The 24,153-nt window shown below is 42.5% G+C and overlaps 1 protein-coding gene and 1 pseudogene across 1 annotated transcript in view; both read left to right on the forward strand.

Moving 5' to 3' along the window:
* The window catches only part of LOC141752673 (protein NLRC3-like), a 782,294-nt gene that overhangs the window by 40,630 nt on the left and 717,511 nt on the right, over positions 1-24,153 (forward strand). Inside the window, exon 5 of the mRNA XM_074610793.1 lies at positions 677-793. Coding sequence (XP_074466894.1) covers positions 677-793 — 117 coding nt within the window. The remainder of the gene's footprint in view (positions 1-676; positions 794-24,153) is intronic.
* LOC141752687 (uncharacterized) lies at positions 13,820-22,901 on the forward strand (annotated as a pseudogene).

Consider the following 24,153-nt stretch of genomic DNA (forward strand, 5'->3'; position numbering starts at 1 on the left):
GCTCAACACAGTGAGGAGACACACGTCAGCTAAAAGCACAATATCACTCTATATTTCAGCTGCTTGGCAGTAATGTTAACTGACCAGACCAAGGTCTCTCCATGAATCAATGCTGATCCTAGTGTTGGCTTTTCCCGCCTCAGCCTCCCGACCGCGGCCGGAGGGAACGGGGGAGACGCCGGAGTTTTGGTCGGAGACGATAACGTTTCTCTCTGCGGAGCCCCGTCACTTCACAAGACACGGGAAACCTCTGTTGGTCTGGAGGAGCTGCAGCAGTTATTTCTGCACAAACGTCCACTGAACATTCACTAGATATTCTCAGAGCTAAACTAACTCTTCTGCAGTGTGGAGTGAGCAGCATGCACGTGAGAGGTGGAGAGAGAGAGAGAGAGAGAGAAGGAGCGTGGTGTGTGAGTGAAGGCAGGCAGAGGAGACGAGAGCGAGCATGTGTCCCGACCCGGTACATTTATACGCTTCAAAAGTTACAAACAGTCCCTTTAATATCTGTGACAGCTGTCAGTCAGCTAGAAGAGATGTAATCTAATCTAATCTAACAGAACGGCTACAAACTGTTAAACCTCCTTATTGTTGACAGCAGCAGTAGTTTTACCTTAATGACCTACAAAAGAGAGTTTATCAAGGATTCATGTGAATAAAATCATGTTGGTGTTTGCAGAGTTCAGTCCAGACAGAGAGCAGAGTCTCCAGTACCCAGCTGTCTGTCTATGAAGAGTGACCGGTCCATGTGGATTCCTTTGAACTTCAGTAATGAACCTGGACCCTCAGAGTCAAAGTAAGAGACTGTTTCTACTGTAAGCTGACCTGATGGATGATGATGCATTGAGGATGAAGACTAAATGTTCTGCTAACAGATTTATATTCTGATGCTGAACTATTAGTGCAGATACTGTTTCAACCTCAGATGGATCTTAGTCTGGGTTTTATAGCCACAAACTACTGATTGTATTTCTGTAACAAAACACCTTAGAACCTCCATTTCACAATTTATCATCAATTTAAATCATCTTTTCATTCAGATCCACTGCAACAGGAAATCAACTGGACACATCTGGAATGTTTACGTTCACAACTGTGAAATGGTCTAAAGATCTGGAAGAATGAGCTTCAAATGTGTAATTCAGTTTCTCATATTGGTCCTCTGAATATGTTGTTGGTTTGACTCCTCCTAGAATCAGCTGTTAGGACCTACTGGGTGTCATCTTGAATCAGTGCACATCATAACTGTGCAACATGTGGTGAAAAAGCATGTGCAAAGCATCTCCCCTTTAAGAGCTGGTTTAAAGGCTAAAGCCTGGTCTAGCATTCTGCTAAATACATCACTTTAACCGTCACATAGTGCATACTGCGTTCCTCAGTAGTATGCACTATGTACTGTATACTGCGTACTGCGTTCGTCAGGAGTTAAATAAGGAACATCAGGACACCAGTGTTACATGCTGTGTGTCTTAGACTGATGCTCTACCTCAATATCTAGACCACTTCTAACCTCAGTTCAATCACCTCAGTGGAGATATGAATGGAGTATAGCATTTCAACTCTCTCCGTTCCAGTGGACAGCACTTGTATAAACTATAACTACAGGAAGACTAAAGAAATCAGAGAGGTCTGACACCGTTTCCCTTTCTTAGAAGTGTTTATTGTTAACACATAAAATAGATTCAGAAAGTGACAGCGTGTTTATTTATATTGCAAATGTTGTTGAGATTCTATCCTCCATTCATATCAGCACTGACAGGAAGTCACTGTTTACCGTGATGAAGCTGCCACCTGGTGGTTTCCTGGAGCGTCCTCTCAATATCAGCGTACATGAGCAAGTTGCAGTTTGTTTATATAGTTATATAGTTTATATAGTTATTTAGCCTCCAAAATAATATTCATGTTTTAAAAATGTCCGTTGTTCCTCTTTAATGAACAAACTTCAGCCAGATCACTAAATGTTTAATAAGACAGTCAGACAGGAAAAGCAGCTAATTCTAGTTTATTAAAGCAGGAGAGTTCAAATAAAGGAACATGTTCATCACAGACTGAATGCTGAATTCACGACCAACACTTTAACTCTTCTCTGTGACCATCTGAGCTTCAGTGTCGGACAAGTCTGGATATTCTTCACCAACAATCAAGAAATGATTTTAGTAATAAAGTAATGTCTCCACAGAGAGAAGAAGAGTAGTCATGCTTCTGTGGAGGAGCCGATGTCCAGATCCAGAACAAGACCTGGACCTCAGACAGCCAGTCAGACCAGAACAAGACCTGGACCTCAGACAGCCAGTCAGACCAGCACTGTCCAAAGTAAGACTGTAGATGTGTCTGCTGATGTCTTCATGTCTGGAAACTTGTTGTTTTAATTCAATGACTATTGTTGTAACAACTGTTTCAGATCTGCTCCACCAACATATCTGCTCTGCATCACTTCCTTTCTGAATCTGAACCCAAGAGAAATAATGTTATATTTGTATGTTTTGTTTTTATGATAGCACTCCGTCTTTGCATCAACCAATCAGAATGATGTTTGTTCTCCATCTGCATAGCTGAAGATGAAGAACTATTAATCTCTGTAAAGCAACAACATCACTGTTCTATCCTAGACAGACAGACACACTGATGAAAGGGGAGTTATCTTCTTGTCATTGTCGTATATCAATACATGCTCATGGAGGATCTCTTGTTGGGTCTCTAAATGATACAGTACGGTCTAAACCTGCTCTATATGAAAAGATTCTTAAGATAACTTCTGTTATGATTTGACGCTATATTAACATAAATTGAATTGAACTGAACTGAACAGGAGCCTCAAACTTTGAACAACATTATCTTTCCTGCTCCAGTCTCCTTCTCTGACTTACAAACACACGTCTGGTCCTGCAGAGCGACACGTTGAAACACTATTAAAAATATATATAAAAATCACGTTGACGTTAGTTTAGACTTCAAGAAGGGAAGATGACTTTATAACCTTTACTTCTTTATATGTTCTTATATTGATTATTTTCATATTGGCATTAGAAATAATAAGTTTCTGTGTTTTGTCTTAAACTTTGTTTCTCTGTTTCAGCAGATAGAGGTCTGCAGGAGGTTGTAGATGAACATAAGATCAGTCTGAATAGAGGTCTGCAGGAGGTTGTAGATGAACATAAGATCAGTCTGAAGAAGAGATGTGAACGTGTGACTGAAGGAACTGAAGGAAGTGATGAAACAGGAAGTGGAACCCTCCTCAACAGGATCTACACTGAGCTCTACATCACAGAGGGACAGAGTGAAGAGGTTAATACCCAACATGAGGTGAGGCAGCTTGAGACAGCTTCCAAGAAGAAGACCCTCCATGACGCTCCAATCAAGTGCCACGACATCTTTAAAGCCTTACCTGACCAACAGGGACACATCAGAGTCGTTCTGACGAACGGCGTCGCTGGCGTTGGAAAAACCTTCTCAGTGCAGAAGTTCACTCTGGACTGGGCAGAGGGCTTGGAGAACCAAGATGTCAGTCTGGTGGTTCTGCTTTCGTTCAGGGAGCTGAACTTGATCAGAGATGAGCAGTACAGTCTTCTCATGCTGCTCCATGTTTTCCATCCAACATTACAGAAGGTCACAGCAGAGAAGCTCGCTGTCTGTAAAGTTCTGTTCATCTTTGACGGCCTGGATGAAAGCAGACTTTCACTGGATTTCAAGAACAACGAGGTTGTGTCTGATGTCACCCAGAAGTCATCAGTCAACGTGCTGTTGACAAACCTCATCCAGGGGAATCTGCTTCCCTCAGCTCTCGTCTGGATAACTTCCCGACCTGCAGCGGCCAATCAGATCCCTCCTGCATGTGTTGACAGGGTAACAGAAGTACGAGGCTTCACTGACGCCCAGAAGGAGGAGTACTTCAGGAGGAGAGTCAGTGATGAAGAGGTGTCCAGCAGAATCATCTCACACATCAAGACATCCAGGAGCCTCCACATCATGTGTCTAATCCCAGTCTTCTGCTGGATCACTGCTACAGTTCTGGACCACATGTTGACTACAGACCAGAGAGGAGAGCTGCCCAAGACCCTGACTGACATGTACTCACACTTCCTGTTCGTTCAGACAAAGAGGAAGAAGCAGAAGTACGGTGAGGGACATGAGACGAGTCCACAGGAGCTGACGGAGGCTGACAGGGAAGTTCTTCTGAAGCTGGGGAGGCTGGCGTTTGAACAGCTGGAGAAAGGAAACAGCATGTTCTACCAAGAAGACCTGGAGCGGTGTGGTCTGGATGTCACAGAGGCCTCGGTGTACTCAGGAGTTTGTACAGAGATCTTCAAAAGAGAGAGTGTGATCTTCCAGAAAACAGTTTACTGCTTTGTTCACCTGAGCATTCAGGAGTTTCTGGCTGCCGTCTACATGTTCCACTGTTACACAAACAGGAACACAAAGGTACTGGAGGCCTTCCTGGGAAAAGACTTCAAGCACAGAGAGTCAAACCTAAAGTCTTTTCTCAAGAACATCTCTAAGTATTTTGGAAGCAATGCTAGTCGTGGCAACAATGACCATTACCCATCTCTAAATGACTTCCTGAAGAGAGCCATGGAGAAATCCCTTGAAAGTAGAAATGGCCACCTGGACCTGTTTGTTCGCTTCCTTCATGGCCTCTCTCTGGAGTCCAACCAGAAGCTCTTAGGAGGTCTGCTGGGTCGGACAGACAACAGTCCAGAAATCATCCAGAGAATCATCAACAACCTGAAGGAGATGAACAGAGATAAAGTCTCTCCTGACAGAAGCATCAACATCTTCCACTGTCTGACGGAGATGAACGACCACTCGGTACATCAGGAGATCCAAGAGTTCCTGAAGTCAGAGAACAGATCAGAGAAGAACCTCTCTGAGATCCACTGCTCAGCTCTGGCCTACATGCTGCAGATGTCAGAGGAGGTTCTGGATGAGTTGGACCTGAGGAAGTACAACACAACAGATCAGGGACGACGGAGACTGATTCCAGCTGTGAGGAACTGCAGAAAAGCTGTGTAAGTCCAGATGTGATTAACTTTATAGATCAGTGTAGATTAGTAGTTTAGTTCTTCAAATATAAACACTATAAATTATTCTTAAAATATAAGTGTTTCACGTGTTTATTACATAAATATGTCAGTTGTATTTTGTCACAGATGTTCTTGAGCTGTTTCAAATGTTGAGTTCAAAATGTTTCAGTACTTTGTGTTTCTAGCTGTCAAGTTAATGAACACTTATTCTATTTATTTATAATAATTGTTACATTTTACAGTTTTTTCTGATTTATGTTTTTGGGTGATGGAGACGACATGTGAACCTGGTAAAACAAATGAAAAGAACAAAAGATCAGCTGTCTGGTGGAGCGCTGGGTCTAACCGGTGTAACGGCAGCAACAGAACGTTTGCTGATCCGGCGGGGAGTCGGGGCGGTCCTGGGATCAGAGCCCTGGTGCTGGGGTTTGCTTTCAATAGGCCTTGCACCACATTACACCTTACCTCGTGTGTTATTGGGCTCATCTCTTTCGTTGGCTTCAAATCCAAACTGTTGCCATGTTGCCACAGTTTTAGTTTTCTTTGAGACCAGCTCTGCCATGTCTCGTCTCGTCACCCCAAAAAACACATGAACTTCCTAGTAAACAAACCTCTTCTTGTTTATACACCAACATAACATCATAATATTACGTTAATCACGTTGTCATATTGCAAATACAGGCTGGATTTAGCACTGTGACTCTGTCGGCACAGGTTGTTGATGTCTGATACTTTTTAGTTTGCCAGAACGTGTCATAATGACAAATATCGGTTCTGCCGGTTAGCATAAAATCAAACCGGTTTAAGCTCGTACACCAGACCGGACCGGCAAAACCGAAAATCGACCCAACTCTAGCATTAGCCACCGTAAACTACTGGTCATACGAGACAAAGACTGTCGTTGTAAAACCCCTGAATGTGTTGAATCGAGCAATGGTGCATTTTATTGCTCATAAAGTCAAGTTGTGTTCCATCATCGTGTTTTTAAGTCTTTCCTTTTATTCTGTTCCTCACAGAAGGAAACTCAGGTGTTTCTCTCTCTTGTTGCTGTAGAGAAGAGTAGTAACAGGAAATACACAGCTTCCACCAATAACAGCGGTCTGATGAATAATATATCTAATTATATGAATGTTTAATTATGAACAGGTCTAATATTATTATGCGATTTGTTTCATTTCTCTACCGTTTGGCAGCAGTCACTGAATTTTCCCATTTATGGACGTGAACCTGACAGCAGCAGGTAGCTAGCAAAGAGAGGTCATCTTTATCAACTGTATTATTATTACTTATTCACTGAGTTTTAAAAATGCTTTTCTAATCAAGAAGGCCTCATGCTAACTTTGTGGAGACAGACCTGGGATCAGATCTCACTGACAGACTGGACATTAGGGAAGCCTCAATGTAACTACATGTTCTCTCTCTTCATCTGCAAGATTAAAGAAAAACAAAGATTAAAAGTCTGCAGGTTTGAGAGAGAGTGATGAGAATTATTGTTTCATGTCAACCAGTGAGATAAGATTAGCTGAACCACTGATGTGAGGAGCAAATGTTAATCAGAGAAGTATATATCAAACTGTTTAGTCATCAAATGCATGAAGTAAATATAAACTGTCCTCTTTCATAATAACATATTTTGTAATCTTTGTGTCATCACAGACTTTCTAGCTGTGAACTCTCAGATACTCACTGTGAAGTTGTGGCCTCAGCTCTGAAGTCCAACCCCTCCCATCTGAGAGAGCTGGACCTGAGTAACAACGACCTGAAGGATTCAGGAGTGAAGCTGCTTTCTGCTGCACTGGAGAGTCCAAACTGTAGACTGGAGACTCTGAGGTCAGTTCACTGACTGTAGTTTATGTAGTTTGTACACACACTCTCTGCACACTGGCTCTGCTCCAGATGGCTCTAGAGAGGGACTTTCACGTTTTCACGTCGGCCACCGTAGCTCTCCAACACGCTTGGCACACAGGAGAGGCTTCAGTTGGTTGTAATCTCCTCACCTCACCGCTAGATACCACCAGATCCTACACACTGGACCTTTAACCACAGACCTTATTTCAGGCATCTAACTAAAAACCCATTGACCTCCATACGAGGAAACAGGAAGTGCTAAAATGCTAACTCATCTCTGGGTTTTAGGACTCATTCCTGTAGCTCTCTATTTGAACATGTCTAAAGGTGCAGCACTCTTCAACAAACACGTATTGCACCAACTTAAAGGCACATAAGTGATGATTATGAACGACACCATCTAATCAGAGGTTTCTATGGTTCTAAGTTATTCCCACGTTCTTTTTGACAGCAGATCTAACTGTGCTCTGTTTTCATGTCAGCATTGTCTAATTATTTGAAGCAAAAAACAAATAGATATTCTGCATCAGAAACATCTTTGCAGGTTCATATTTATAAATCTATCTGAATACAATACTCACATGTTCATATGTACATTCAAAGAGTTATTGATGTCTGTCATCATTCCTTCTGTCTGTGAAGCAATCACCGTTTAACCTGAGTGTTACGAGATGAGGACTAAATCCACAGTCTTGTTGTGTGTAAAATGACCTGTAACGTTGATCTTAAACTAATCGGAGGCTTCAGCAGTCTGAGTTAGATGTATTAGGGCTGGGTGATTTGGACAAAATCAAATATCACAATATATTTTTGGGTAAATGACCAATAATAGAACAGCTAGAACAGTCTAGTAAGTTCAGAAAATGACATCACTTTACTGTAATTTAGCCTTTAAAACCAGGAAGAGACAACACTTATGCCATATCACGATATTACTAGGGCTGTCAATCCATTATAATATTTAATCGCGATTAATTGCAAATGAATCACACATTTTTTATCCGTCCAAAATGTACCTTAAAGGGAGAGCCAACAGGCAACAACAGCTGTCAGTGTGTCAGTGTGCTGACTTGACTATGACTTGCCCCAAACTGCATGTGATGATCATAAAGTGGGCATGTCTGTAAAGGGGAGACTCGTGGGTACCCATAGAACCCATTTACATTCACTGATCTGGAGGTCAGAGGTCAAGGGACCCCTTTGAACATGGACATGACAGTTTTTCCTCTCCAACATTTAGTGTCAGTTTGGAGCGTTATTTAACCTCCTTCATGACCAGCTAGTCTGACATGGTTGGTACCGATGGATTCATCAGGTTCTGTAGTTTACTATGATACCAGTAGTAGTAATAGTAGTAGTAGTAGTAGTAGTAGTAGCAGTAGTAGTATGACCTGGTTGGTACCGATGGATTCATCAGGTTCTGTAGTTTACTATGATACCAGTAGTAGTAATAGTAGTAGTAGTAGTAGTAGTAGTAGTAGCAGTAGTAGTCTGACATGGTTGGTACTGATGGATTCATCAGGTTCTCTAGTTTCAGATGATACCAGTATCTTCACTCTAGCTTTAAAACTGAGCCGCTACAACCTCCAGAATATCTATTGCGTTAATGCGTTAAAGAAAATGGTGGCGTTAAAACGATTAACTTTGACAACCCTAGATATTAGGATATCCTAAATCTTAGACGATATCTCGTCTCGTATCACGATATCGATATAATATGGATATGTTGCCCAGCCTTAGTATGTATCCAGTCAGTATGTTGTGTTTGACAGTTTCCTTGTTGAGCTGCAGGAGGATTAGTAACTCAAAGAGGGAATTTGGTACTAAACAGTCTGTAACTTTGATTTGTCGGACTCAGACTGCTGAATCTTCATATTAGTTTCAGTTGAATTTCTTAAGTCATTTCTTACAGTGTAGTTGTGTTATGAAGGCACCACTTCACAGGAGGAATGATTACTGCCACCAATAACTCTTTTAATGTACATATGACATGTGGCTGTTGTTTACAGACACACTTGAACAAATGTGGACCTTTCCTGTAAATGACATAAACCTGCTAAGCTCCCAGATACAGTGAGAAGAAGGCCATGTAATAAATGAAGTAATGAAGTCCAACAAGTCTGATTTAATATTGATCCTCTAATTCCAGACTTGACAGAGATCAGCAGCTTGTTATTGATGTGTGTTGACATGAACAGCTGTATGAATGTGGTGGTGACATCTGGATGATGTCTGTAGAAGGCTGACATTATGATGATCCACAATAACACAATGACAAAGTCACTCTACTCATTTTAGGCAAAAGATCATTGATTAGGACATAGTGATGTTGAGCTACACATTTAAAACCTTTATAAATCACAACTCTTGACTTCCATCATGTTTCTTTTTTCCAAGAAATGATAATAAAAATAGATAAATATGAAGAATAAATAAATAATCTCTATTTCAGCTATCAGACAATAATAAATATGTTCAATATGTTTTTTTCTATAAATGTTATGAAGCTTTATGATGCTTTTACTGACTGAAGAGTTTAAACTGAAGATGCTTTGATTTTATGACTCCTCTATTCCTCAAATATATATATTGTAGATGTCTTATCTTAAATATCTTTTGTTCACATTTCCCCAAAATCCATCCTGACATCTTTGACGTCTTTATAAACTTTGAGATCTTAAGTTGAATCTTGAATCAGTTTCTGTGGTTCTTATTTGTGTTTGGCTGCTCAACATGAGTTTGTTTAGATGGATCCACTGGTGGAGCTGTCAGAGTTTAAGAGGTGAAGTCACTACGTCTTTATTGAAGTAGCAGCACGTTGTCATTAATATTAATGAGAGCTCTGTTTCACTGTTTGTATTTGACAGTTTTTAACCTGCATCCTGTTGGCTTCAGGTTTTTGGAGTTTACATTTTCTAAACTTCTACGTTCTAAACCTTCTTCAGCTCTGAACACATTATTAAACATTGAATGATTTCAAGCAGGAACATTGTCTTCTAAACTTACATCATTTATTCTTTATTCAGATTGAGTCTCTGCAGTTTGTCAGAGATCAGCTGTGCTTCTCTGGCCTCAGCTCTGAAGTCCAACCCCTCCCATCTGAGAGAGCTGGAGCTGAGTCACAACAAGCTGAAGGATTCAGGAGTGAAGCTCCTGTGTAGTTTTCTGGAGAGTCCACACTGTAGACTGGAGACTCTGAGGTCAGTTCACTGATTCTCTGTTACTGTTAGAGATCGTATATGTTTAATTAACAATTGAAGCTGATTTATGTACAAACATAACTTACATCCATAAAGTTGTTAATGTCCTTTTCTTCATATTTTCATGTTTCTTGAACTAAATTCAGTCTGCAGTCACTAAAGACTTGTGTTTCTTAAAGAAAGTGTAGAAAATGTCCACTGTTAGTTGTTAAAGTAAATGAATGTTTATCATTGTTGGTAAATGGTCACATCTGGATACAGAAGATCCTCTGAACTAATATTCAGGGTTCCTACGCAGTATGGAGAAGTATGGAATTTGATTTTAGAGAGATCAGCAGCTTGGTATTGATGTGTGTTGACATGACATGACATGACATGAATTATAAAGTGATTTTTATCTTCATCATTTATTCTTTATTCAGATTGAGGAGCTGCAGTTTGTCAGAGATCAGCTGCACTTCTCTGGCCTCAGCTCTGAAGTCCAACCCCTCCCATCTGAGAGAGCTGGATCTGGGTGGAAACAAGCTGAAGGCTTCAGGAGTGAAGCAGCTGTCTGATCTGGTGAAGAGTCCACACTGTAGACTGGAGACTCTGAGGTCAGTAGAGGGTTGGAGTCGGTCCATGCTGGTTTCAGCAGTATTGTTGTGATGCGTTTCCTCCGTTAAGCTGTGAGAGGAGAACGGTGACACACAGAGAGAGAGAACAGTCAGCCAATCAGATCAGCCAGAAGCTTGTTGTGATCATGTGTTAGAGTTGATGTGAAGAAGATGTTGTTGTTGTGTTCATGTCTCCAGGAAATAAAGCTGGATTACAGCTGACAGCATCACATCATGTATAGAGACAGTGGTCCTCATCCATCAAACTGTCGTACCATCAACTCTGATCAGAGAGTGTGTGTTCTCTCATTGAGAGATAGAACATCATAGAACCATGGTTACATTTAGTAACCATGTGGTCTTTATACAGACCAGAACCTCTGCTGAAGTCCAGTAATCACAGCTGACGTTTTACTGTTCAGTCTGTGTATGAACATGTGGGACCTTTAAAGAGGACCTATCAGGCTGATGTTCAGCTTCATACTTTTATTTTAGGTTTCTACTAGAACATGTTAACATGCTTTAATGTTCAAAAATCACTTTACTTTTCTTCTCCCGGCTGTGCTGCAGCACCTCTTTACACCCTCTGTCTGAAACGCTCTGTTTGATCTCCTTGTCCAAAAAGACTCCATATTTAGTCAAGCTGTCAAAGTTAACGCAATAATAACCCGTTAACGCAAGTTCATTTTAACGCCACTAATTACCTTAACGCATTAACGCAACTTGTGATTTTTAGGTTGTAGCAGCTCAGTTTTAAAGCTAGAGTGAAGATACTGGTATCATCTGAAACTAGAGAACCTGATGAATCCATCGGTACCAACCAGGTCAGACTAGCTGGTCATGAAGGAGGTTAAATAACGCTCCAAACTGTCATGTCCATGTTCAAAGTGGTCCCTTGACCTCTGACCTCCAGATGTGTGAATGTAAATGGGTTCTATGGGTACCCACGAGTCTCCCCTTTACAGACATGCCAACTTTATGATAATCACATGCAGTTTGGGGCAAATCATAGTCAAGTCAGCACACTGACACACTGACAGCTGTTGTTGCCTGTTGGGCTGCAGTTTGCCATGTTATGATTGGAGCATATTGTTTTATGCTAAATGCAGTACCTGTGAGGGTTTCTGGATCAATATCTGTCATTGTTTTGTGTTGTTAATTGATTTACAATAATAAATATATACATACATTTACATAAAAAAGCATATTTGTCCACTCCCATGTTGATAAGAGGATTAAATACTTGACAGATCTCCCTTTAAGGTACATTTTGGACGGATAAAAAATGTGTGATTCATTTGTAATTAATCATGATTAAATATTTTAATGGATTGACAGCCCTAGTAATATCGTGATATGGCATAAGTGTTGTCTCCTCCTGGTTTTAAAGGCTAAATTACAGTAAAGTGATGTCATTTTCTGAACTTACCAGACTGTTCTAGCTGTTCTATTATTGGTCATTTACCCAAAAAAATATTGTGATATTTGATTTTGTCCAAGTCACCCAGCCCTAATACATCTAACTCAGACTGCTGAAGCCTCCGATTAGTTTAAGATCAACGTTACAGGTTATTTTACACACAACAAGACTGTGGATTTAGTCCTCATCTCGTATGCGTCCTTCCTGCATTTGGCAGTTTAAACTGTGTTAATTCTAGTCTGGATTATGTGTTTAACTTGTCTAGTATGCGTTTGTAAAGTGTGCCGCTCTGCTGACCGTAGACTGGTCCGTGTCTCTGATTGGTCATGTGCTACAAACCCCGCCCCTTCTATGTGAACGCGCTCACAGCCAGACTGAGAAACCCTGGGTTGACTTACCGAGTTGATCAGAACTGTCGTAGGACCGCTTAGCTTTTTTCTTTTGCGTGGTGTGGGAAGGCTCCGCTAGTTGTGGATTTTGTAACCACGCGCCGACTGCGTGCGCCGTCTTTCATTTCAACATGGACGCCTTCGAGGGAAGACTGGCCGAGCAGCTTCACCTGTAAAGACATCTCTACAACTGTTCACTGAGAGACCGCAGAGACAGTCACATGACCACAGAGACAGTCACATGATCACAGAGACAGTCACATGACTACAGAGACAGTCACATGACCACAGAGACAGTCACATGACCACGGGGACGATCACATGACCACAGAGACAGTCACATGACCACGGGGACAGTCACATGACCACAGAGACAGTCACATGACCACAGAGACAGTCACATGACTACGGGGACGATCACATGACCACAGAGACAGTCACATGACCACAGAGACAGTCACATGACCACAGGGACAGTCACATGACCACAGAGACAGTCACATGACCACGGGGACAGTCACATGATCACAGAGACAGTCACATGACTACAGAGACAGTCACATGACCACAGAGACAGTCACATGACCACGGGGACAGTCACATGATCACAGAGACAGTCACATGACCACAGAGACAGTCACATGATCACAGAGACAGTCACATGACCACAGAGACAGTCACATGACCACAGAGACAGTCACATGACCACAGAGACAGTCACATGACCACAGAGACAGTCACATGACCACAGGGACAGTCACATGACCACGGAGACAGTCACATGACCACGGGGACAGTCACATGATCACAGAGACAGTCACATGACCACAGGGACAGTCACATGACCACAGAGACAGTCACATGATCACAGAGACAGTCACATGACCACAGAGACAGTCACATGACCACGGGGACGGTCACATGACCGCAGAGACAGTCACATGACCACAGAGACAGTCACATAACCATGGGGACAGTCACATGACCACAGAGACAGTCACATGACCGTGGGGACAGTCACATGACCACAGAGACAGTCACATGACCACAGAGACAGTCACATGACTACGGGGACGATCACATGACCACAGAGACAGTCACATGACCACAGAGACAGTCACATGACCACAGGGACAGTCACATGACCACAGAGACAGTCACATGACCACGGGGACAGTCACATGATCACAGAGACAGTCACATGACTACAGAGACAGTCACATGACCACAGAGACAGTCACATGACCACGGGGACAGTCACATGATCACAGAGACAGTCACATGACCACAGAGACAGTCACATGATCACAGAGACAGTCACATGACCACAGAGACAGTCACATGACCACAGAGACAGTCACATGACCACAGAGACAGTCACATGACCACAGAGACAGTCACATGACCACAGGGACAGTCACATGACCACGGAGACAGTCACATGACCACGGGGACAGTCACATGATCACAGAGACAGTCACATGACCACAGGGACAGTCACATGACCACAGAGACAGTCACATGATCACAGAGACAGTCACATGACCACAGAGACAGTCACATGACCACGGGGACGGTCACATGACCGCAGAGACAGTCACATGACCACAGAGACAGTCACATAACCATGGGGACAGTCACATGACCACAGAGACAGTCACATGACCGTGGGGACAGTCACATGACCACAGAGACAGTCACATGACCACAGAGACAGTCACATGACCATGGGGACAGTCACATGACCACAGAGACAGTCACATGTCATTAAATATTATAATAATGAAATATTCCTCACTCTGGGTAAAAAGAGGTTTTCTGCTGCAGGCTGTGAAAGAATCTGAGAGATGGTTTTGTTAAAGATAAAAAGGTCTGATGTAAAGAGCGGCGACCCGAGGGGAAGCACCGAGAGACAGGAAGTCATTAGACTAAGAGGTCAGGAGGTCACAGTAATAATTACAGTACACAGATGTAATGTTTGGCGGTACGTACGTCGGTGTTTACTACTGTTGCCAGGCAACCTACTCTCCTCTCCGGTACCACTCGTTGACTTCTTGCTGATCCACTTGATATCTTGTTTGTACGCCTCATGGCGTTTCGGAGCATACTGCAGCGAACAACGCTCTGAGCATAAACGCCTCTGTGTATGCTCGTAGCGTGCTCGCCATCTACGCAGGCCCTCGCCACGGCGTCTCACGTCAGTACAAACAAAGCTTAAGAGTTGCTAGTGCAGCAACAAGGATGAGAACCCTCACAGCCAAATTACCAGAGGTCCTTCTACTGGGATTCAAGGTATCTCTACTGGGAACCGACAAAAAGCCAGCTGATAATGCAAAGCAACATTTTACAGTCAGTCAGCAATGTTGTTACAGACGTGTGAATTTACAGTCGAGTGAAAAGTGTAGTTAGTTGTGTTTTCTTTTGATGTGTGTTGGATCTAGACTAATGACTAGTTCTTTCCTTTAATGTAGGACCAGAACATGATTGTCAGCAGTCAGTTGTAGTCTTCATGGTGCAGATATGATGAGAAGCATTTCATTCTGATAGATTGATGCTAACTCAAAGAACGGACAATTATTTTAAACTTGTTCTATAACTTTTCTGACTGTGTTGATCTCTACAGGATCAACATGAAGGACTACAGAGCTGCCAGACACAAAGAATGTGAGTATTGAAACAACTTCCCCCATTCATCAAACTATTGTACATTCACATCTGATCTTAAAATGAGAATGTCCTCATTGTACAACAAAGCTGTTACTCAGTTCCATCTTTGTTCCAGATGTTAAGATCACGTCTATTTGAACAATATTCATTTTTTCTCTTTCACTTTCAGGTGACTCAGATGTCAAACTGAATGAGGGAATAAAGCTACCTGAGGACGAGGAAAAGGTGAGAAAGGAGCAGTTGTACGGTGTGAAATCCTCCAGTATGAACCATGGAGGACTTTACTTGGACATTTATCAAGGATCTCCCGCTGAAGAACTGTAGTGTATTACACCTGCAGGCAGACATTCATTTAATGACTTAGACTGCATTCACCTGCAGAAGTTAATAGTGTGGAGTGAAGATCACTGAACTATCATTTATTTACTAAACTGGGCCTCTGAGCTCTCGTCACTGGCAGGTGCTGGTACTGGAGCTGGTACTGGTACTGGTGCTGGTAATGGTGCTGGTACTGGTGCTGGTACTGGTGTTGGAGCTGGTGCTGGAGCTGGAGCTGGTGCTGGTGTTGGAGGTGGTACTGGTACTGGTACTAGTGCTGGTAATGGTGCTGGAGCTGGTATTGGTGCTGGTATTGGTGATAGTGATGGTGCTGGTGCTGGTACTGGTACTGGTGCTGGTGTTGGAGCTGGTACTGGTACTGGTGCTGGTGCTGGTACTGGTACTGGTGCTGGTACTGGTGCTGGTACTGGTGCTGGAGTTGGTGCTGGTACTGGTGTTGGAGCTGGTGCTGGAGCTGGTGCTGGTGTTGGAGGTGGTACTGATACTAGTGCTGGTAATGGTGCTGGAGCTGGTATTGGTGCTGGTATTGGTGATGGTACTGGTGCTGGTGCTGGTACTGGTGCTGGCACTGGTGCTGGTACTGGTGCTGGTACTGGTACTGGTGCTGGTACTGGTGCTGGTACTGGTGCTGGTACTGGTACTGGAGCTGGTGCTGGAGTTGGTGCTGGTACTGGTGTTGGAGCTGGTGCTGGAGCTGGAGCTGGTGCTGGTGTTGGAGGTGGTACTGGTGATGGTGATGGTGCTGGAGCTAGTGCTGGTACTGGTACTGGTGCTGGTGTTGGAGCTGGTACTGGTGCTGGTGCTGGTACTGGTGCTGGTACTGGTGCTGGTACTGGTGCTGGTACTGGTGCTGGTACTGGTGCTGGTACTGGTGCTGGCACTGGTGCTGGTGCTGGTACTGGTACTGGTGCTGGTGCTAGTACTGGTGCTGGTACTGGTGCTGGTACTGGTGCTGGTACTGGTACTGGTGCTAATACTGGTGCTGGTACTGGTGCTGGTACTGGTGCTGGTGCTAGTACTGGTGCTGGTACTGGTACTGGTACTGGTGCTGGTACTGGTGCTGGTGCTGGTACTGGAGCTGGTACTGGTGCTGGTACTGGTGCTAGTACTGGTGCTGGTACTGGTGCTGGTACTGGTGTTGGTACTGGTACTGGTACTGGTACTGGTACTGGTGCTGGTACTGGATCTGGTGTGTTAGTAAATGAGGAGCTAAATACATGGTGATTATTGAGAGCCATGTTCTTGGTGTAGTTGTCCTTCTGTGTAGTCTTCTCTAACACACCTCACACTGTCACTCCATTGAAGTCATTTCCTCTCTGACTCATACAGGGTGCTTGAGTTGAGTATTGACAGTGTGGCTCTAGTATTTCATCACTTTATTAAACACTAAGACAAGTTGGTATTTCTATTAAAATAACTAATTCTCTTCCTTTTTTGATTCCAGGCTCCAACACCCTTCTCACCTGAGCAGACAGCTGGATCTCCATACAGGTAATCGTATAAACTCTGGACCCAGAGTGTGTAATATTGATTGCCAGAAACTATATTTAGTTTTGGACAAAACCAACTCAGTGTGACAGGGTGGCTGGTGCTAGCCTGCATCGGTCACACACAGGATCCACACCAGACATGGACTTGGCCAGCTTTACTTTAGACCAGTGGAGACGGTGTGAAACCTTTGACCTGGATAATTGTATGTCGTCAGGAGATTAAAGAGGAATGTACCCTATCTGAAGCCTTCTTCTAAACTTCATCAGGAAACTGTGTCCCCACGTCTTCCTCCCACTGAATCCTTCACTAAGTGGAAGGTTCCAAATGATGAGAGTTTAATAAGGAATGAACAACACCAATAGAGCGCCGCTGAAAAATCTACGGAGTGGTCTGGAAGTCTTTGAAATGTAAAATGTGTAGGAACCCTGTAATAGACGAGGCCTTGCTGTATATAGAACATAATCTAATGTAAGGCACATTGAACAGCAAGTTGGTATATCTGAATAGTTTCAGCCCAAAGGCATATCATATTCTATAGATATAGAGAACTAAAAATCCCCATAAAGAAAGAATAATATATAGTAGGGCTGTCGAAGTTACCGCAAAACCGTTTTAACGCCACTAATTTCTTTAGCGCATTAATGCAATCGATCTTTCAGAGGTTGTAGTGGGCTCATATGAAACTCTAAAACCTGATGAATCCATCAGTACCAACCATGTCAGACTAGCTCGTCATGAAGGAGGTTAAATAACGCTCCAAACTTAAGCTACATTTTGGAGAGGAAAAAATTGTCATGTCCATTTTCAAAGGGGTTCCTTGACTCCCATGTTGATAAAAGTATTAAATACTTGACAAATGTGATTAATTTGCGATTAATCATTGACAATCATGCGATTAATCGCAATTAAATATCTGAATCGATTGACAGCCCTAATATATCATAATAATTTGTGTTTAGGCTCAGGATGCATTCAAGATTATTTTGACTACTTTATATGATATATGGACATACATACCAATATTGTAATAATGTCTTCATTAATATGTTGATTTTAACATATCACCAACCCTGAAGGGTGTTAAGTCTCATCTGTCAAGGTCAACAGATGCAACCCTGATGATACATAAGTGATAACGTTCTTTTTAAAACAGGCTTTGCCTCTTAAAAAGGATTCTGTTTTTCCTTCAACAGGTTTGGGTTGAGGTGGCAGCAAACTAACTAACTCTGCGCTAGCATCCTGCCCAGGAGCAGGCCGTGGTTCAACCTCAACATCAGAAATTAGATTTCAACATGGAGCTGTTTGGCTCCAGTTTATAAGCACAGATAAAGATGTGGATGGTGGTGATATGTCCCACCAACTTTAAAGAAAGCATGTCATATCCCAACCGACCTCGTTTCCTTGCTGAGGCCTCGACTAAAAGAGAGAGACTAACAGGCCAATAAATGCTGGTTATATCAGTTTGGCCCTCTTTGTCCTACAGCTTCAGGTGTCCTGGTCCAGGTGTGTTCCAGTGTGCTTTGACTGGACTGGTGTTTGTCATGGCTCAGGAGGCGGAGCTACAGTACAGGACCGTCCAATGGGATGAGAGCCTCCTCCAATCAGCTGGCAAAATGGCTGCTGGGCCGCTGTTCAACATCAAGTGTTCTGAGGATGCTGCTCTCCGTCAGCTCCGCCTCCAACACTGTGACACAAAGGAAGGTAAAGACATTGTTCAAAAGTAATCAGTAAAATTGCAAAAAATGTTTATTAATGTGAACTTTGTTGAGATTAGCTGCATTCGGTGACGTGTGAAAATATATATATATAAATGTAAATGTAATGGATTTTATGCACAACGCTAAATGCACACATCCACACAGATCACACGTGGAACAGTAAAATAATAATGAATTCAAAAATAGGAGGTAAAGAATAGAGGTGAAGTGGCACATCCTCGGGATGCTCCAGAGTTAGAGGCAATAGATTGTGGCAAGTGGTAAGAAATGAATTGGGTAGATGAACCTGTTAGCATTAAAACAAAAGTTTAACAGCTCTTTGCTTTCACAGCATTGCTCTGTGACGGCCTGTTGTCTGTCGCTCACATCTCTGATGATGGAATGAGCATCTTGGAGCCGCTGGAGATTACAGACACTCATGTGGTTGTGAAGATCTCTCACCTCTCTGCCTTTGGCCTGATCTGGGATCCGATTCTTAGGATTCAGAATCTCATATGGCCGATAAAGGGCCAAGTTCTGCTGTTCCTCCGACCGCCCACCAGAACACAACAAGTACTCAATGTCTTACTGCTGACCAACAACGTCGATGTAACCGAGGTAAATCCATCTGTCATATGTGCTGATCATCAGCCAGAACTCAGCTATTTCCACAAAGATGATTCCTGTCAGTCACACATTGCTTCTTTTATTTATGAACCTCATGCTGTGGTAGGAATCTAAATCAATGTGAACTGTAAATCTTCAGATTGTGCTTTTGTTTTTAGTTTTTCCTTCTTCTGTGTTTTGCTCTCGGAGCTGCCTTTCTGTCTGCCATTGTCATTCGTGATCCTTCCACCAGGTGGTGTAAATAGTAAACAGCGGTCTAAAGGTACGGTGGCCATGAGAGCTCAACAAACTGCAACTTTTATAGAACACAAGCAAATAGACTAAATTTAATTGTGTTTTACAAGCAAATTAAGAAAACATCTTCACCAATTTGACAACAAATCCTGTAAATAGGGAAACAACCAAATACAGAAAGCTGCTGCAAGAAGCACAGACGACGAGGGAAACTGTTTCCAGGGGACAGTAAAAAGTGATGCACATTGCTGCGACACACTTGTTGCATCAGTGGTGTTGGATAAGAGGGACATGCTCTTCAGTGGTTGTCCTCTTACCCCCCAAGACAGATCAGCCTTTGTTAGAACTGATTGATGCCGGGTCCACACTACGTAGTTTCATCACAGCAGACCTGCGTCATTAACATTCGCCGCCGTCGCATCATAATGACGGAGCCTAAAGTGAAAGAGCAGTCAGATTCTCTGAACACCATGGTTGTCTTTTCCTAAGTCCTTCTGAATTCTCCTTCTCATCTTTCCTTGATCTCATGATGTTTCCATCGAGGTCAAGGAGAAGTGGTCAGGAAAAGACGTCAGGACGTCATTTTTTGACTTTTGGACTGCAGCCCTGGTGACCCGTGCCGTTCTTACTCCCTTGTGAAGTGCATTAAGGATGCAAAATGCTCCGTGGCAAAAAGATTCCTGCAACTAAACCAGAATAAAACTCAGGTCCTTATTTTTGGCCCTGCAGACACCACAATCAACCCTCTTGGGCCTCTGTCATTGAATGTCAATTCCCACCCAAGAAATCTGGGTTCATCTTTGTTATCTTTGATTCAGGTTTAAAATCTGATCAACAAAAGATCTCACAAAATTCAAATCCTTCCTGTCTGAAAAGGATCATAGTTCATGCTTTTATTTCTTCCAGCCAGACAGCCTGTCTGGTTTAAAATGACTCATTACCGGCAGCAGGAAGAGAGACCATATCTCCCTGCACTGGTGTGTTGGCTTCTATTCACTGGTTACCAGTGAAGGACAGAGTTGATTTTAAGATACTTTGATTTCTTTTTAAAGCTCTGTATGGACTGAAACCAGTTCCCCTATTCCACCTCCAGACCCCTCAGATCTGCTGACTCCACGCTCCCAGTTAGAATCCCGGGCTGATTGGGCTCTTTAGGTTGTTGGCCCTGAATGGAGGAACAGTTTCCCCCTCACCATTACATCTTCCTCCTCCGTTGATAACTTCAAACCTGTCTTAAGACCCGTCTCTTTTCTTTAGTCTGTCAGTAGTCACCTTGAAGACTGGTCACACACTGTTTTTATTTATTTATTGGATGCTGTCATGTTTTGGGGATTTTAATCCAGAATTATTTATTCTACACTTTTATTAATTTACTTGCATCCTCTTAATTATTTCTGTGTTTTATTTCATTCTGATTCTCATCGCTCTGTGAGGCACTTTGGTCAACATTTGTTGTTTTTAAGTGTACTCGACAATATGAGCATAAACGGCATATTAAAAATGTTCTGTTTCTGAAGGTTAAGGCCCGACAAGGACGTGCTACGTACATCCCGAACCCTGCCAAGTGTCTTTTCAACTTTGGTCAAAGTTACAGTCTCCACTGTGAACCTGGGAGCTTCACAATACAACCTGATGTGAGTCAAGTCGCAGAATTATCATCAATATAATTTTGGCTGCATGTTGAAAATAGATTCACAATTAAGAAAGTACCAGATAAACATTTTAACCAGACTGAAAATGATGCTTCTGGTTTTCAGTGTGAACCATTTGACTCAGATTATGGACCAAATTATCATCCCACATTTGAAGTTTTGATGACTACAATCCCAGAGAAAGTGACTTTGACGGTCAAGGCTCAAGAGAGGACAGACCACGTCTGGAGACGTGAAGTGTGTCTGACAGGTAAAGATTACCTTTTATTATTTTGATCAGTTTTGAGATCAGGATTATTTCTCATTTGCTACGAACACATTACGTTACACTACTCTACCCACGTCACCATGTGGATACCCGACGGTACCATATTCTCACAGCGACATGAACATCTGGAATGAAGCTAAGTGGTGAGTGAGAGCAGTGTGAAAATGGTCCCCTTTGTTTCATGTATGTATCATAACAACGGCTTGTATATCCTCCGTCCTCGCTCCTCCTGTTTCCCTTTCTGAGTGATGGATACAGACTACCGCCGCCTGCTGGTGTGGAGAGTTATTTCCTCTCGCCAGGAGCAGAACGTACGAGCTAACTGACCGCCGGCTGTCGTCTTTACGGTGTGTTCAAGTGCGACTTGTCGGCCAAAACAAAGACGACACGGGGAGAACATGCACTCACCACAGAGAAGAATCATGAAACCAAAACATATAAAATATGAGTGTCTCCCTTTTGGTTTCTGATTTTGAACACAAAACAACTGATTTACAGAGCAGACATGTTGCTGTACAGAAACATGACGTTTCATTTCAGTTGAATTGCTCTTTAAAAGTCATTGTTGTTGTTTTCCCCGGTTATCTCCCAGATCTAACAATGGAAATCCGTCTGAGGAACGTCCCAGCAGAGGACCGCGTCCCACCAGAGGACAGCGTCCCACCAGGGGACAGCGTCCCACCAGAGGACAGCGTCCCAGCAGAGGACAGCGTCCCAGCAGAGGACAGCGTCTCACCAGAGGAGAGGCTGCGGTTGGTTCGAACAAAGTTTGTAGAGGGAATGTCTGATCCTAATCTGAACAAGCTTCTGGATGAACTCTTTCAGCGTCGCGTCATAAGCGATGGTGAAATGCAGTCAATCAGAACAAAAACCAAGAGAGATAAAGCACGAGACCTGATCGACACGGTGCGACTAAAGGGAACTGAAGCCAGCTCAGTTCTGATCGCTGCTCTCCGTAAGGTGGATCCGTGGGTGTTCAGATCTTAGGCTGAAGCAAAAGCAAGAAGCTGGAGTGTGATGATGAATCTCTATAATATCTGGCTGTTTCAGAGACTCACATCACTTATTGTTATCTTTAAATGATAAATCCCGTCGTGGAAGCCTGCGTGGACTTTCACTCTGAAGGTGATTCACTGAAGTTTGGAGGAAAAGTGAATTCATTTTCAAGCTCTTGTTTGGTTTCAACATTTTATAATCATTTACTTGGGATAACTTCCGATGTGTTGTCGGTGATGAAGACCTGCGATAGAGAGCTCCTGACATTCCTATATGTTTTGGGACTGCCTTCTTATTGATCATTTTTGGAAGCTATTAATTAAGTTTTAATTAGTTAACGTGATAATAACGTGCTCCTTTTTCGCTGCTGGGTTTTTGGTTGTTTGGTCATTTCATTCGTCAGTAGACCTTCTGTAACTTGTGCCTACAATAAAGATTTCATTTCACACTGTGATGGAACCAAAGTTGGACTCATTGGATGGATGTTGAGCAGTGAAACTATTCCATTAAGAGATGGTGTCTGCAAACATGAACTAGAACAGACAGATGCTGTTATTAAACGAGACCGCAACTGAAACACAGATAGGAGCTTCTTGTCTGTGACAGTTGTTCTAATGCAACAACTGTAATTAACAGTGTGGACAAAGACCTTTTAAAGGCAACGACAAGACTTTGTTCTCTTATCTGGAACAGATGGTGCCTTCAGGTGAAACTGGTGAGCTCGTGTTTACAACACGGGAAGTCGTGTACACCATGTGTGCGTGGCGTTCAAGTGGTTAAGTGGTGAGAACGCCGCTGCTAAGCAACGGTAATATTAACGTTACTGTCGGCGTCCAGAAGCCACAAATCATATTTTCACATATGAATTAATATTCTGTTTCTGTAATGTCTATTTCTCTCCTCACATGTTCTCAGAATCATCTTGTAGTGATCAAGTTGAGGAGATACCAAGCCCCGCCCACCAGCCGGAGCACAGCCAATAAGAACGCTCTCTCTCTCTGAACTGACCTGTGATTGGTCAAAGTCTCCCGTCATGAGCTAGATTTACTAAAGTCTGAAAACAGAGCCATGAGGAGGAGCAGAAGTCTAGTTTTCTCTCAGGACAATTGAATCACAATATGCTGAAAGGTTATTATGGGATTTTTTTCCCAATGATGCCAAAAATATTGTTGCCTACTGAAACTTTAAATTGACTTAAATTGTATGTCGTTTTTGGACAAAAGCATCTTCCAGATAAATGTCATGTTGTGTCTTAAGAAATAAAGCAGTTGCTTTATAAAACAGAACAACCGGTTGCATTGGCCGACTCACACCGTCGCTACTGGTTTCCTTTCCACAGCTTTGTCGTGTGTTTAGTTTCAGACATCTTCTCTGATTTTTCGAACAATTTTTGGATATTTTTCAATATTTATTTCACATATTTTAATTATAATTTTTTGATTTTTTTTCGGATATGTTTTACATATTTAAAAAAAAAAAACGGATATTTTTCACATTTTACTAATAATTTTTGTAAGTTTTGAGGATATTTTTCACTAATAATCTTCACATTTTTCGGATATTTTTCACATATTTCTGAATGTTTTTTCATGCTTTTAGCTTGTAGAAAATTCCCTTTACAAATAGATGTTTAGTTTTCACATATTTCATATTTTTCACACGATATTTCGGATATTTTACACATTTCTTGGATTTTTTTCACATATCTTTT

This window comes from Sebastes fasciatus, chromosome 16 (genome assembly GCF_043250625.1).
Source record: "Sebastes fasciatus isolate fSebFas1 chromosome 16, fSebFas1.pri, whole genome shotgun sequence".
Classification (NCBI taxonomy): Eukaryota; Metazoa; Chordata; class Actinopteri; order Perciformes; family Sebastidae; genus Sebastes; species Sebastes fasciatus.